At 39.1% G+C, this 15,423-nt stretch overlaps 1 protein-coding gene across 2 annotated transcripts in view; it reads right to left on the bottom strand.

Moving 5' to 3' along the window:
• BRF1 (BRF1 general transcription factor IIIB subunit) overlaps window positions 1-15,423 on the bottom strand; it is a 170,813-nt gene that overhangs the window by 29,961 nt on the left and 125,429 nt on the right. For both annotated transcript variants that reach the window (XM_071745373.1, XM_071745374.1), the window contains 3 exons: window positions 15,205-15,286; window positions 15,053-15,108; window positions 12,945-13,201 (listed from right to left, as the gene is read on the bottom strand). In XM_071745373.1, the coding sequence (XP_071601474.1) occupies window positions 12,945-13,201; window positions 15,053-15,108; window positions 15,205-15,286 (395 nt within the window). The remainder of the gene's footprint in view (window positions 1-12,944; window positions 13,202-15,052; window positions 15,109-15,204; window positions 15,287-15,423) is intronic.

The raw sequence follows: 15,423 nt of genomic DNA, 5'->3' as shown, positions 1-15,423 counted from the left end.
CATTTGGTAAGAACTAAATAAAAGCTCATTAAAAGCTCATTAAACACAAGAGTGATGTCCATCCTAAAAATTATCACACAAAAGAAAGAAAACTGTTTGCAACAATAGCAATAGACAGCATACTTAGCAATTTATCAGCAAAACCGTAGCACTAATTGGCAAAAATTCAGATGTTCTAAAATAGATGGTTCTACCATATCCTTCTAAAAGTGAGCACAAAGCCTGAGAACATCCTTTCAGTCACTGACCTTCCTTGTTAGGGACTGAGTCTCACAAGTCTTTGCAGTCCCTGCATACATACCAAAATACACATTGCTCCATCATTTGACCTCATGAGTCAAAGTCCACCAAGGCCAGTGGGACAAAATCCAGCCAGCCCTAGGTATGTTACAGTATGGAAAATCTTAAGGTCAGCAATTAATAGAAGACTCGGGTGATTGAAATCACTTACCTAATGCATCCCCTATCTCATCTTAATGACATTTTGAAAGCAGCTAAGTTTAAATTCTTCTTCAAAAACCTCTCCTGAATGTTAGTGCTTCTACAGTTCCTGGCTTTGAGCCTTTGGTTATGGTGGTAAACTGAGAATGTTTAAACCATTTCAGATTTACCCCATTAAGTGAATTTTAACTGGAAGCTGTCCAGGTATCTCTGGAGCTGTGATGTGGAGCATGGTGCACAGGCAAGAGGAGCTTCCAATAAAAGGCTGAGAATCTTCATCAATGTTTAAAACTACTTGAAACCAGAGCCTAATAACGATACCCCCAGCTCCATTATGTTCCCCCCCACACTGTATACCCAGCACCCTGCCAGCACAGGAACAGCACCACGAACATCATCCCTTAAAACTGTGGTCTGTAGAGAGAGAAGATATTAAAGGTCTTGATTACTGTGAAAGAAAAAGTCTTAGCTATTTAATTTGCTTTAAAATGGGTTTTAAAATGAAATAAGCAGATACTGGAATTGAAAAGAGAGGCAAAGTAATTTAGACAAAACAGCATCTGTTACTGTGGCTGGCCTCTTGGAAGTACTCTGCAAAACCCATTTTAAATCTGGACTTCCCAGAGTTGCAAATCCTATCAGCAAATGCTGAACCATAAACTTGAGTTTTCTGGAGGCTGGTCTTCACCAGAAAAAGTTAATATAGCACTGTGCTTAATAACTTCAACCTACTGAAGCAGCAGCCAACTAATGAATATATGTAATCCCACTGAATGCCTTGGATCTTGGAATTTACTACTGCTTCATAATTTAAGACCTCCTTATGTTTTAAAGAGCAATTTTACACTGTAACTCGAAACTAATAGAAAAGTACAGCCTAGTAATCATTGGATCTTAGAAATGTTCTCTGTCAGCTCTCCTAATGAGATAGAAATAAATGCATAAACCCTGCATTTTCTCCAATAGCTACTTGAAGAACTTTTTCTGTAAAACCTGCATATTTATATACATACACATATATAATATATAAAAAATCCAATAGCAAAGATTACATGTGCTGAAAGACAAATTTCCAATGCAATTATATTCATGTTTACTGTAGCTGGACAAAATAAGAGTTATTTATCCACTCCAGGATAAAATACAGAATGTACCTGAAACACACTGATTCAGTAAAACCAGCAAATCTTCTAAACAAGTCTGGGCAAATCAATCCCAGAACAGGTTTCCTACCCATCAGATCAGGAGCTGTGCATTGTTTTTCCAAGGCAGGGGCTGAGATCACCAGCCTGACCTACAGCCACGGCTGCATCCTGGGTGCCAGCGGGTGAAGGCTCCAGAGCAGGAGCAGGCTGCTGCCTCCCAATAAATCATTCCTGGATACAATGAGACTCTGGGAGACAATTGTTGTCTACAGCTCCTTTTGATGTTAAGGGTTCTTCTAATCTCTTCAGGTTCGATTAAGAGAGAGGCAGCCAGGGTCAGCAAAGGTCAGCAAGATGAGGTTAATTTTTACAGAAACCTTTCCCTTCCAACCACAACCTCTGAAGCTGGTCAGTCATTTATAGTAAGTTATTTTGCATGACACAGGATTTGTGATTTCTTATGGCTTACACACATCACACTACATTGGATTCAGTTCACTGGTTGCAAAAAAAACCCCAAACCCCAATGGCTTTAAATGCTTAATTAGCTCTTTCTTTGTCTTTTCTTCCCTTCATGCTTCTCCTCAGTTGTTGTTTTTGCTTGGGTTTTTTGCTTTTTTTTTTTTTTTTTTTTTTTTAATAGGACAGAACGAAGTACTGTCATTTTATGCTTTTAGAGTTGATCAATCAGTATTTAGGTTCACTTTCATAAAGTGTATGATGCAGTCTATCTGAGCCATAAAAGATCCATGTATATAATAAGCTTTGCCCCCAGGAGCCAGGCAGCAGGCAATGCTTGCTGGGTATCTAGGTTTACTACTTTGTAATAACCAGTCATATGTTTTAAACCACCCTGATTTCTGTCTTGCTTCTTGTAATAATTTGATTCACTGTTGACTTTCATCTCCGTTATTAATTAATCAGATGACTGGTTGATTCAACTACAGCTTTAATCTGGTAATTGTCTTGATCAACTTCAGGAATGAAAGTTTTAGTTAGGACTCCAAATGATTTTGTTTCTTTAATACTGCATGATAAAATCAATGCAGAAGTGTAAAAAGCCATTTTTCTATTAAAATTACCATGTCACTGCTCCAGACAGTTAAAGATAACCTTACAAAATAAATAAGCCACTTCATTCCACTTCCAAATTTGTATCTGTCCTTCAGATCTCAAAGCCCTCAGATTAAATAGGATGATAACTTCTTAAAAGAACACTATGCTGTAAAGTAGCATATATTTCTTTCCCATAAATACCACATCTAAAACTGCTTCTGAATAAAGAGCCAACAGACTCTTGAACACATGCCCAACATGTCTATTCAGTATGGGGCCTGATAGTGCTCTCAATGTCCAAGCATCTTCCAGTGCTCCAGTTCAGCAAGGTTGCACTCAACTCTGAGTATCAATACAGACTCCAAATCTCACACCATGTCATGCTGAGGGCAGCAATAACCTCATCGTATCCTTTCCCTGCCAGCCACCACAGTCCTGCTTGGATAGAAATATTTCAAATTGTCTGCAGGCTTTGAGAGCTGCTGAGCCAGGTGATGCCTTGAAAGAGCACTTGGGGTGAGTGGGTTCTCCACTTGCATGTGCACTTGGGAGATGGACTGGAGCTCCTGAGGTCCACATATGCTATACTCTACTCTATACCTTCCCATTCAGCCTCTGTAGCAGCACAGAAGTGTGGCAGAGAGAGACCTGGGAGTCCTGGTTGATGGTAAAGTGAGTATGAGCCAGCAGTGTGCTCTGGGCCAACTGTGTCCTGGGATGCACCAAGCCCAGCATCACCAGCTGGTCAAGGGAGGTGACTGCCTTGCTCTGCTCTGCTCTCCACTGGTACAGCCTCACCTGGAGCACTGTGTGCAGCTTTGGGCAGTGCAATACAGAAAAGACACCAAGTTATTGGAGAGCATCCAAAGGAGAGCCACAAGGACAGTGAAGGGTCTGGAAGGGATGACTTATGAGGAGTGGCAAAGGTCACTTGGATTGCTCAGTTTGGAGAAAAGGAGCCTGAGGGGTCTCCTCACAGCAGTCTATGGCTTCCTCATGAGGGGACTGGTACTGATTTCTTCATTCCTGTGACCAAAGACAGGACTCGGGGAAATGGTAGGAAGCTGAATCAGGGAAGGTTTAGGTTAGATACTAGGAAAAAGGATTTTCACCCAGAAGACAGCTGCGAAGTGGAACAGGCTCCCCAGGGAAGTGGTCACAGCACTAAGCCTGAGTTCCAGAAGTACTCCCAGCCACATGGTGTGATTCTGGGGGTGCCCTACACAGGGACAGGAGTTGGACTTGATGATCCTGTTGGCTCCCTCATATTCTATGATTCTCAGCATATTCTATGATTCTAAAGATTCTATTATTTTTAGGGGTAAAAGATGGGAGCAGAGGAAAAGGCACATAAAAGCCAGTGGTTTCCTCCTTTACTTCCCTCTGGGTCACACAGAAAGGGTCTGTATGACAGAAGGGAAGGAAATGGGCTGCTCTAGAGTGGGTGGGAAAGTTACTTTTGTTCCTGCATATCCTAAGCACAGCAATGGGTTTGTTTGCTCAATCTATCATGTTGCAGTGGAGGAAGGGGAAAATGGTGGGAAGAAATTTCTGTCTCATAATAAATTGGAAATTCAATAAAAAAGAAGAAAAAAATAAATTTGCTGCATATATCTTCCAAGACCACATTTAGAAGTTATCTCAGTGTGTTTCATACCACGCTTAGCAACAACTGCAGGAAGGTAAAATTGAAATCAGTCAGCACACCAGAAGCATCACTGGGTAATGGAACAGCACTTAGATAAATGACTGAGCCACAGTACACTGGCTGATTTAATATTAATTATGTTGATAATGTTAAATATTATGGGAACTAACAGTACTTCAAATTTTGCAGCAAACTGGTATAACTCTCCAAGACTTTACCCAGACATGGTGAAAAAACTGTAGTCATGACCATCTAATGACTGCCAGCTATCTAAGTAATGCATACTAACATCAAGAAAAAAGAAGTTCCATGTAAGTGCTCTACTAGTTTGGATATCAGTCTTATTAAAATATTATATGCCATACTGCAGTGAGAAAATCTTATTTTTTTTTTTTTCCATTTCCTTCAATATTTAAAAAATACTCACTGAAGGCTCAACACCACTTGCAAGTCAGAAACACATCAGACACAGACTTCCCCCAGTTTATACTAAAAAAAAATAAGCAGGTATATACTGTCAAGATAAACAAGCAGACCCTGCTGGACTAGGCTGAAGGGAAAATCAATTCAGAAACCAACCATTTTCCACCTGTGAAAACACAAAGAAATAAATTGGAAAAATCTACAGGCTGCGAATGAGCATTTCACAGCACTAAAGCACTCTCAGCCGTGGCAGCAGGACACGCACCTCCTGGGTGTGGGAACAAGAGCCATCACACTTCAGATTTCTTTGCTTCTTTCCACTCTCTCCACCTGCCACTTCACATATAACTATTTTTGCTACCACGCTAATAAAGTTCAAGAGTCTGCACATACATATGAATATTAAATCTCCCATTAGGCCCACTCGGTGTAACTTTGAAGAAGAAAGCTTGCAGAGCATTATTTTATAACCAACCTGAAAATGAGAACATAGATAAACGAGGTGCTTGTGATCCTACTGTCACACAGAATTATCTTCTGGGTTAAAATTGCTCCTATTTGGTCTTAGAACACAAGATAAAATTATTTCAGAGAGTCATACAAAAATCCACTCTGCATTTTTGAGCTGCCCAACCAAGCTCCCCTGGAATCCAACAAGGAGATGTTCTTCTTAAGTGGGAGGAGGAAAAATAATATCCAATTTATATTAAACAAATAAGAAGGCTGCTGCAAAAATAAGGAGACTTGACCTGGGTCTGGGCCACAAGGTCGAGCCAGATCAATGCCTACTTAGTTTTAAACTGAAGGCACTCTAATCATTTTGGGTAAATGGCAACAAGCCCTGGATTTGACAGATGCTTGTTATTGCTGAAAACACTCGCACAAGTCTAGATGTGTCCCCACCCAATCTTTAAGGGTTTATTTATATACAATTCTCAAAGGTTTTCATAAATCCAAATAAATGATAGCTCAGGAACACTCCCCTGCAGTCCTAGCAGACTGTGTTCTCTTATCCTTACACTAAACCAAATTTTGACAATATTAAATGTCCACACTATAAAATCTGAATGCTCTTAATGAATGATGTACAACTAGAGCAGATTTGCAGCATCACTAAACTTACAGAAATTGGTGCAGTTCATATTGAGAAGTCTTCCTTACATTATTTCTCCTACCATTAAGCTATTCCAGGGGCATTTTTCTCCAATTATATTTAAAAGGGTGAAAATACAGGTGGGTTAGTTTCCATACTGAAATGCTGGCATTTTATTCCAGGACTCAAAACCTAATTCCAGTACTCAAAACTGAAAAACTAAAAACTGTGTTTCTTAGGAAAAACATTCTATTTTAAAACAGAAAACTGCAGAGGTGCTGTAGCAACTGCTGGGATGATGTGGGAGTCAGTGGCAGAAATGGACCCCAAACCCATTGGCTGGGGATGTGAGCTATGCTGGATGACAGCTGGAAAGGAGCTCCTTGCTCAACAGCACAGAGCACATCCAGGAGAAACACCACCCATGCATGTTTCAGAGTTTAATGCAGCTGTATTTTCAGGGGTATCAAGCCCATCAGATGTGAAAGAAAAAATGCTGTCACTGGTATCAGGGGGAACTGAGCTTCCAAATAGCCTGAGTAATCAGAATAAACAACAAATCCTTACAAACACCTGCCAGCTTCTGGAAGGACAGGTTTGAGGAACTTTTTTTTTTTAACTTGCTGCACTGTGACCCAGACAGTGTGCTGCCTCCTGCCTCCCCAGTCTCTCAGTGGCATTTGCTTAACTCCATGTACTCTCAGGAGCATGGTGCTATGCACAGAAGCAATGCATTTTTCCTCCACCACCCTTATTTAATAAAGAGAGAAAGGCTGGCAGTCATCACACGTCAGCATTCAGAAGTTAAAAAAAAAACCCCACACACATTTTAAAACGTGTTGGGTCAGATACATTTCTTTCCACTTCTTGCCCCTGATTTCTCTCCTTATTACAAGAGTCTCCTTAGCTGACATGAACAGCAGTAACCTGCAGCATTAGCCAGGTTACACCATTACTACAGGCTTTACTAGATCAACTCCTCAAATCAACTGTGAACAAGTCAATGCATGTGTCAGCTCCTTTCAAGGTCATTTGTAAAGCTCTGCCCCATAAAACTAACTTTAATAAAGCAGATGTATGACATGAAAAGCGAAATTTTGGAAGTCTTGAATATTTTTTTACTTGTCTTTTTCTAAATAAAATACTAAATATAATTTGTATAAGTTTGTCCCTCTAAACTTTACAAGACTGGAAAATACTGGTAAGGTTTATTTTAAGTGGAGGTACTTATCAAATGTCACCGTTTTCCTGTTCAAAATGGCTAATCATTTTGATTAGCCTTTGATTTAAATTATTATATGCCACAGCAAAGAACAAACATACATAAAATTACACTCCAAAAAAATTCTCAAAGCACAGATCACATAAGAAAACAGTTATGTTGAAGTGGTTAGAGGCTTTACTTACCACATACATAATATTCAAACCAAGAGCTGACTCCACATGCTCAACAGGAAGGCTTCCACCACATGCACATTCATACCCAGGAATCACAGTCTAATTAATCCCATAGCCAACACAACACTGTTTCCAAAGGAAACACCAAAAATACCAATCAAATGATAATGAAGCTAGAGAAGAAACTCCTAACAGCCACCTCAACAAGTACTACCAGTGTTTTCTGCAAGGAGTTCTATTCCAAGTGGAACATTGGTGCTAGCATGTTAGTCACATATACACAGAATGCCTGAAGCAGCACAAGGCAAGAAATAAAATTTAATATCTCACTGTGAGTAAATACACATGAATTCCAAGTCATGTAACAGACTTCAAAGCAGAGAGAGAAGAAGATATCAAAGGTAAATTAGACTAAGAGCTGAAGGCAATTCTGAAAAATAAAAATATATGTTGGAAAATTAAAGCATATAAAACCACTCTAAAAACGCCATCTCAAAGGACCAATTTGTACAGAGAATGCATACTACCAAAGTCAGCATGGAAAACATTCTCTCTCAAAAGCTTCCAATCTGCCAAACACAAGGACTTCAGACACCCCAGAATCCCTTGGATTATTCAAGCTGAGCTTTGTTTCATGCTGTTTTGGATTGATCTAAGTAATGTGGAAAACATGAGCTCATGCTTCTCCTTTCCACAAATACCAGCCTCACAATGTAAAATCAACCAAGATATTGTGCATTTAAAAAAACTCTTGGTTTGGGCTTATGAAAATAAATTATGAACCATGGCTAATGCAGAATAAGCATTCAGGACGTTCAGACTTGTGGCTGAGTTAGAAGCACCCAGCCAGTCAGCACCATGCTTCCACCCTCATAAACTATAAAATTACAAATAAAGGGCTTATCAGTGATCCTGGATAAGAGGGTAACAGGTGGTTTAGGGCTTCTTCCCTCCTTATTTCCCTGGAGAAGGAAATACAGACTCTGCTGGAGATCTGCAGGATCAACAAGTGAGGAGAAAGTTTTCAGGCTGGGTGTGATAAATACTATACTATGCCCCCTCCCTCCCATCACTTTACCAACAATAATCTGGCAAATCCAGTGAGAATAAAACAAGTGTCCACCTTACAGAATGATATTCCCATCTCCAGACACTAGAAAGGGACAAGTGTAAATGGGGGTCAGAGCTGGGGGCAGTGCTCCCATGGGCTCATGGTGGGGAGCTGGCTCTGCTTTCCCAGGCTTCCTCTGCAGTGTGGGATCAGCAGGGTCTTCCAAAGCACCTAAATTAGGCTTTTGCCCATATTTTACCACCCCCCCTTGGGGCATGTGATTCCAATTAGAGCCAAGAAAGTATCAAGTAATTTATCAGGTTAAATGAGATGCTGAACACTAGGCTGTACAGAAGTATTACATACATACTCCTTAATAATAAAGGGGATTTTTCTGGGGTCACGACACCGATTGATAAGCCAAGAAAAATGCAGCCTGAGCAGATGCTAATTGAAAGTTTGCATCCCAGGGCAGGAACTCAAGCTGTAGAACAGGTCCCTGGTATTACAAACACAGGGTTCACAGTACCCAGATCCCACAGCTTGGAGCCCCGTGCCAATGTAGGAGAGGTAAATGGATGGTCAATAAATACAGGTGAGACCATGGAGAGAATTTAGAGGTGAATGTCCAAATCTTATAAAATCTGAGATCTCTACCAATGGCTCTTGTCATATTCATAGCAGGTATGATTTTGTTTTCTATTATGTATTCATACACTTCTATTCAGAACAAACTTGTTTCATTACAACAGATTCAGCTATACTTCACAGTCCTACTTCATTTCTTCCAAGGCAAATTCTTCAGGAGATTAACCTGACACATTTATTCCCCTGGGAATACATCCTGTCTTTTCTGATATCATTACCAATTTCAAGCACATAGAAATAAATAGGCTTGAAATTTTAAAAAAGCAGTGACTTGAAAGCTTTCTTGTTCCCACATTTTCTTGGTACAACACATTTCACTTCTCAAGTGATGTTGTAAGATTCAGCTCAAGTAAATCTAAAATAAATTATTAACCTTCTAACCACAAGCTTGCAGGTCTAAAACCCCTCTTTACTGGACTTGAAGAGCTCCAGTGCACAATACGGCTCTAGCTGGAGTTTTTAAGTAGGGGAAAGTGCCAAATGTGCTTTTCTAGGAGTTTAACATATTATTCTTATGCTTCATATGCACAGAAGACATTAGCGAAGATAAACCATGCAACTGGTAATTGAAATTAAAGTTGCAACATCTATTACACTATTCACCATGCCACATCTCTAACACACAGAGAATGAAAAAGCTTTTGTGTATGAAGCACTGATTGTGATACCCACTGGAACAAAAATGCATTAAGAAATGTAATGAAATACATTTATACAACATAAAATTTCCTAACATTACTTACATTGTCATTACCAGTCTCCTACCATCTTGACAGATACAATAAGTAAAACCCCAGTACAATTCTGAGAAATGTGTCTGGGAAAAGTATGTCTTTTTTATAAAGCTCAAAAAGTTGCACTGCGTTCCCAGTAAAGAAGCCTGTTCAAAAATCCAAATTTGAAATTACTAACAGTACAACTGATACATTATATCATATTAATAAAGAAAAATGACCCAAAGGTTGCACCACGTCTGGATGAAACATTTTTTTAGAGATAATCTGAAATCCTTTTCCCAGAAAGGGCACAGAGTATTTTATAGTAAGGGACAGTTAGAAAGATGGAGATGGAGATCAGCTTCCTATTTCCAAGGCATAACATGCTGTATATGAAGGTGATTCCTGAGACACAAGGCAAATTTGGCTCCATATTCCGTCCAAATCCGATGAAGTATGTAAAATCTTGGCTTGCAAAAGGAAAGCAATTAATTAATTTCTTTATTAAAAACCCCTACTATCCTACCTTCTAATTGAGAACAGGACCAAATCAGTAGCTCTTTAAAATCTGACAATAACTCAGGTGAACTAAAGGACTGGATCAAATCATGGTTATGCAAGGTGCTATGGCAGTCAAATGCAGCTTTCTTAATATTCAAGAAATATAAAAATAAATGTGCAGGACTGTAAATCACTACAAACCAAAACAGTTAGCAAGATCTCTGCAAACGCCTCCTGTATAAAGATACATTATGTGCTTCATTCATTTTCTAATGAGCAATGTTCAGGGTTTTTATTATTATTAATTGCATATAAATTACCATGATTTTTGTATCACTGGGAAAGTATTCAGCCATTCACCTCTCAGAGGAACAATGCTGCACAAAGGCAATGAGTGCATGGCATACAAGAACAATGCAGAACACAAATTTATGCATGCCATTTAAAAGGCATGGCATTTAGAACACTAGCAAAAAACCCCAAAGTATGTCATAAATCTTTAATCATAAGAAAAAAAAGCCCAACTAATGGTTTGCCAGGTCCTTGATATTATTTAAGTAAGAACACTGCCTGTTTCTGGAGTGTAAAATCTTCTTAACTCACAGATCTGCATGTATGCTCAACCTCCTCTGAAGTGTTCTGTTGCAATATTCATTGTATCTAAGATCTGCTAATCATCATCAGGAAACTCTTATGCATCTTAAGGACGTACTTTAGGCTCTCAAGAGGAAAAATAAACATGTTTTATTAGCTGCTTTTGGAAAATACTGATTTGTATTTATTTAGAAACCTTTTCAAGTTGCACCACTGTTAAATTAAATATTTATGGCATGATTTTCCAAAGAGCTTAACACCTGTTAAGAGTTTAACATGCTGACTTCAACAGGAACTCTGAGTACCCAACATTTGTGCAGATCTCAGAAGCAATTGGGATCTTGAGAACCCCCAACTTCCCATAGCAGCCCTTCATTTCAGACAACTGAACTGGCCATACTCTACTAGAAATGCCAGACATATGACTTATTAATACCTGTAAAATCCAAAGAAAGTGTAGGCTAAATGCTGTTAGTTAATCCACAACACATTTTCACTTTCCTTCACTAGTGGAAAACGTATGTGCTTGGGACACCAGACATCACCCTAAGTAGCAACTTACAGAGGAGAATAAAACCCACTGTGAGTCAGCAGCTGGAAAGCAAAGCTGCTAAGGGAGAGAAGATGGATGAGGATGAAGCCAGCTTTTTAAACTGCAGAATAAAGAAAGTACAGCAGAAAAAGAAAGGGATTTGGTACACTGCAAAAACCTGTATCCCAGTGACAGCAAGGCCAGGTCTTCAGTTTTGACTGAGAGAAGCCAAAAGCCAAAGCCACAGCTAAGGGTCTCAGGCAAAACTGAAGACCACATTTCTGATCCCCCTGTCAAAGTCAGTCAAAATAAGGGGTTTGGTCTAGTCATCCTTATTATTCTTAGTTTCTGAGGGAGGTGCACTCACTATTACTCCCAGCTTCATGTTTTCATGGGTACCCTACCCATGACAATGGGTCACCCATTGCTGCATGAAGAGATGACTTCTCACAGCTTGTGGCTGGCTGCCCCCCCATCCTCCCTGGTCCTGTAGCTGCTCTTGGCTGCAAAGTAGAGAAACGTAAGAGTATCTGAAGGTAGAAGAGACCCACAAGGATCATTGAGTCCAGCTCCCTAGAATGGAGTCTGAAGGGAGAAATCTTTGAGGTACAGCTGGCTCACAGGCCACACATAGCTAAGGGCTGCAATAAACAATGTCGAGCAACTACAAATTCAGGTTTAGATGCACAATGCTCATCATCCTTGTTTTAGGAAAGCTGAGGCAAGAAAAAGGCCTCAATTGCTTCTATAAGAGACTTTTGGTGTAGTTGGGCTCTCAAAAAACTTGAAGTCCTAGAAATACTATTGAACAAATTATAACCATTAAAAAGCTTAAAATTAGAGCCATTTGAAACCAGTCCCATTACTGAAGAGGAATGCCTAAATCTGAACTACAAAGACATCATCTTACATTTCAGAATGAAGTACCTAAATTTCCTTGGGGCATTGGGTCTATACTTCTGGAAGCAAAAACCTATGTATTTTAGGCAGCAAATAAATATATCTAACTTCTAAGCAAGAAATTACCATACAAAGACATGATTGAAATTATCATCCAACATGATTTCATAAAGTGAAGACGAATAAGTTAGTTGAATATTGCATATAGGATACATCAATCTCCTTATACACTTCACAGTACACTGCAAATCTGTGCAGCATTTTAGTCATTAAAATGGATTTCATCACACTATAAAATATTTGCAAATGCAGACCAGAAAACCGTCAAATATATTTACTGTAAAGCTTTGTATTTGTGCCACCAATTAACAACAAAAGTTTGGAATAAAACTAAAATAAAAACTAATCAAACCATTTAACCGTCAAAACAGATGGGAACTATATTTTTCAAATCAAGAAAAACAACAAAGCTTTCTAATAATTTGTGTCACAGACAACTTAGAAAGGAAGGACAGCAAATGTCAGGAGTATGTGACAACAGGGTGTCCCAGTTAAAAGATTCACATTTGTGAGTTTCCATTGATTTTGGGCTTCAGGATGATAAACTCACCCCAAAGCAGACCTCTGATACAGGACCTATAAATAAGGTGCTGCCATGACACTGCAGGCAAAATAAATAAAAACAGAGCCCCGACATTATTTTAGCCTCAAACAAATGTTTCAGTCTCTACATTGTTTGGCTGAGAAAGATACATAGACAGTCTCACAGACAGAGATATAAATGAACAATTGCAGTACCTTTTTCCCACACTGTTTACAGGGTTGGCTATATTCCTACTGGCAATAGATTTTCTTCTTGACAGCTTCTTGGTGTTGGTGCTGTCATCAGTGCTGTCATCCTCTTTCTTTGGTGTGTTACTTCCTTTGCTGTTCAGGTCCCTTAGCACATTGTAATTAATTTTACTTGAGATTTTCTTCTGCTCTAACATCTTTTCAATTGCCTCTCCTGCTGTGCTGGCTTGAATTGGCTCCCGCTTCTTTGCAGATTTCTTTGGCTTAATTAAAATATAAAATTAGTGATGTAGATACAAACAAAGTTTCCCTAAAGCAGAAGGGTGAGCTCCAGTTCAGCAGTCCTGGCTCAGGTGCTGCTGATGCAGGGACACAGGTGATGAGGCCAGGCTAAGCCAGCACTCCCTCTCCTGCCACCCAACAGAACCCAGAGGTCTCTTTTCTCCACAAGATAAGTTTTTGCTTTTGCCAAATGCCCACACAGTTTATTACAAATTCTTTACTTAGTATTTGTAATGCTGCCAGAGAAAAACTGTGGGCCATTTCTCACACATAAAAAAAAAAAAGAAAAAAAGAAAAAAAGAAACAACCCAGAGTGAACTCCTGTTACTGATAAAAGCAGGGACCCTGATAGCATCACCCAGCATGGAAATAAAGAAATTCCAGTGCTAAAATGTCCTTTAGAGTCAAGCTGGGTCACAGCTTCCCCAAGCACTGACAATTCTGCACTGAAACTGCAATAGTATTTCATAGCAAGTCCTAATGCAATGTGGGAGAGCTTCTACCCAACTCCTCCTCCACAATGAATAAGGCCAAGGATATTAGCAGCAGCTTTTTAAATGTGGAGCAGCATTACTGCTGATGGGTGGGAAGCTGAGGCTGCAAACACACAAGCACAGTGACAATGTCCCCAGCACTGTGCTGCAGAGGCACAGAACCAAAGAGAAATGAAACAGAGAATTTGAGAATGTTTCTGCCAATGTCCAGTGCCTGGGTAGGCACAGAAAAAAAAAAAAAAAAAAAAAGAACCTCTGTTCCTCTGTTTCTCATTCAGCATTTTCCTTTTCAAAGGAAGGTTTTAACACTGAGCTCTGCAGGAGATTTATTTTTTAATGGATAATACTCCTTCTGTTTACCTACATGGGTCAAGTGCTACCTTGAAATCAGAAAGCACTACATTAATCAACTTCTACTCAAGCTGTCAGAAACAATACAAAGTTAGAGAAAAACTCCTGTGTTGTCCAAACAAAAAGGTGGGTGTTTGGGCTGCCTGGTGGTGCCAATGAGTTACACAATTTTGAAATTGCTGGTAGACTGCCATGTCTCTGTAAGTGCAGGATGAATGAAAAACTTTGAAGCATTAAACAGTGTTTCATTGTCTGGTTTTGGTTTTATTGCTGAAATACCTAGGGAAGTAGGAAACTCTGTCTTTCGTGTTAGTCGGAAAAAAAGGTGGAGGATATACACACTAAAAGCTAACATTGATTTTAGTTGCATGTGGAAGATTTGACTTGTCACTTGCTCAATTACACAAAATACTGATGCTGTAAATCGTCAGTATATGGCCAATTAGACTGCTTTAAACTGCTAAACACAGAGACAGGACATGCCGTTTGTTAACATAATTATCACATTCTTTACCAAAGGTAGAACAAAATATTCCTTCAATTGACTGCAACAAGGATCTGTTTAGTTCTTCATAAAGAAATCATTATTGTGAGAGAAGAAAGTTACTGAAGTTGTGGCAAGTACAAACAAATTCCCCATGCACACACTAAAAACAAGAAATCACACATGACTTAAGATCTGTACTTAAATAAGCAAGCAATTAGGACAGCAATGATAAATGCAAAGAGCCAGCTCTGACTTTGCCATGCACAGGATTTTCTCATAATAGTAATTTAAAATATAAGTTTTGGCAAGAAAGCATTTTACTCACCACCTGTAAAAATTACAGCCTTGTATTTCAATAACAGGTAGAGATAAAACAGCTTTTGTTGGTTTAGTGGTGACTTGTACCATTATGCCCATACATGCTACATGGAGTTGATCAGCAAATGTAATGAATTTCCAGGACATTTTCACACAGACACAACTAGCACACAGTTTAATACCTTGTGTTCCTTATAAATCCCAAGTTCTTTCTCTTTTGCTATTCTTGCTTCCTTTTCTGAAAGATGACAAAAGGTAACCAGCATGAAGATAACACAGACAATGTATTTCAGCAACACTGGCCAAAAGGAGAATTTCAGTCCTATACATTTACCTTTTTGTTCCTTCAAATAATCTGCATTTTCTTTCATCCACAGCTCTGCTTTTATCTGAGCTTCTGCTTCATTAAGTATATACTAAAAAACAAAACAAGTTTATCAACTTTCAGAAATCAACTTGGAAACCACAGAGCAAAACTGAACTGAAAAACCACTGGCAAGGTCAATTCAAATTCACATTCTGCTTTTAAATGTTTTACATTAATGAAAGAAAC

This window comes from Heliangelus exortis, chromosome 5, assembly GCF_036169615.1.
Source record: "Heliangelus exortis chromosome 5, bHelExo1.hap1, whole genome shotgun sequence".
In the NCBI taxonomy this organism is placed as follows: Eukaryota; Metazoa; Chordata; class Aves; order Apodiformes; family Trochilidae; genus Heliangelus; species Heliangelus exortis.
The sequence above is the reverse complement of the archived record's forward strand: the minus strand, read 5'-3'. Positions and strand labels throughout refer to the sequence as shown.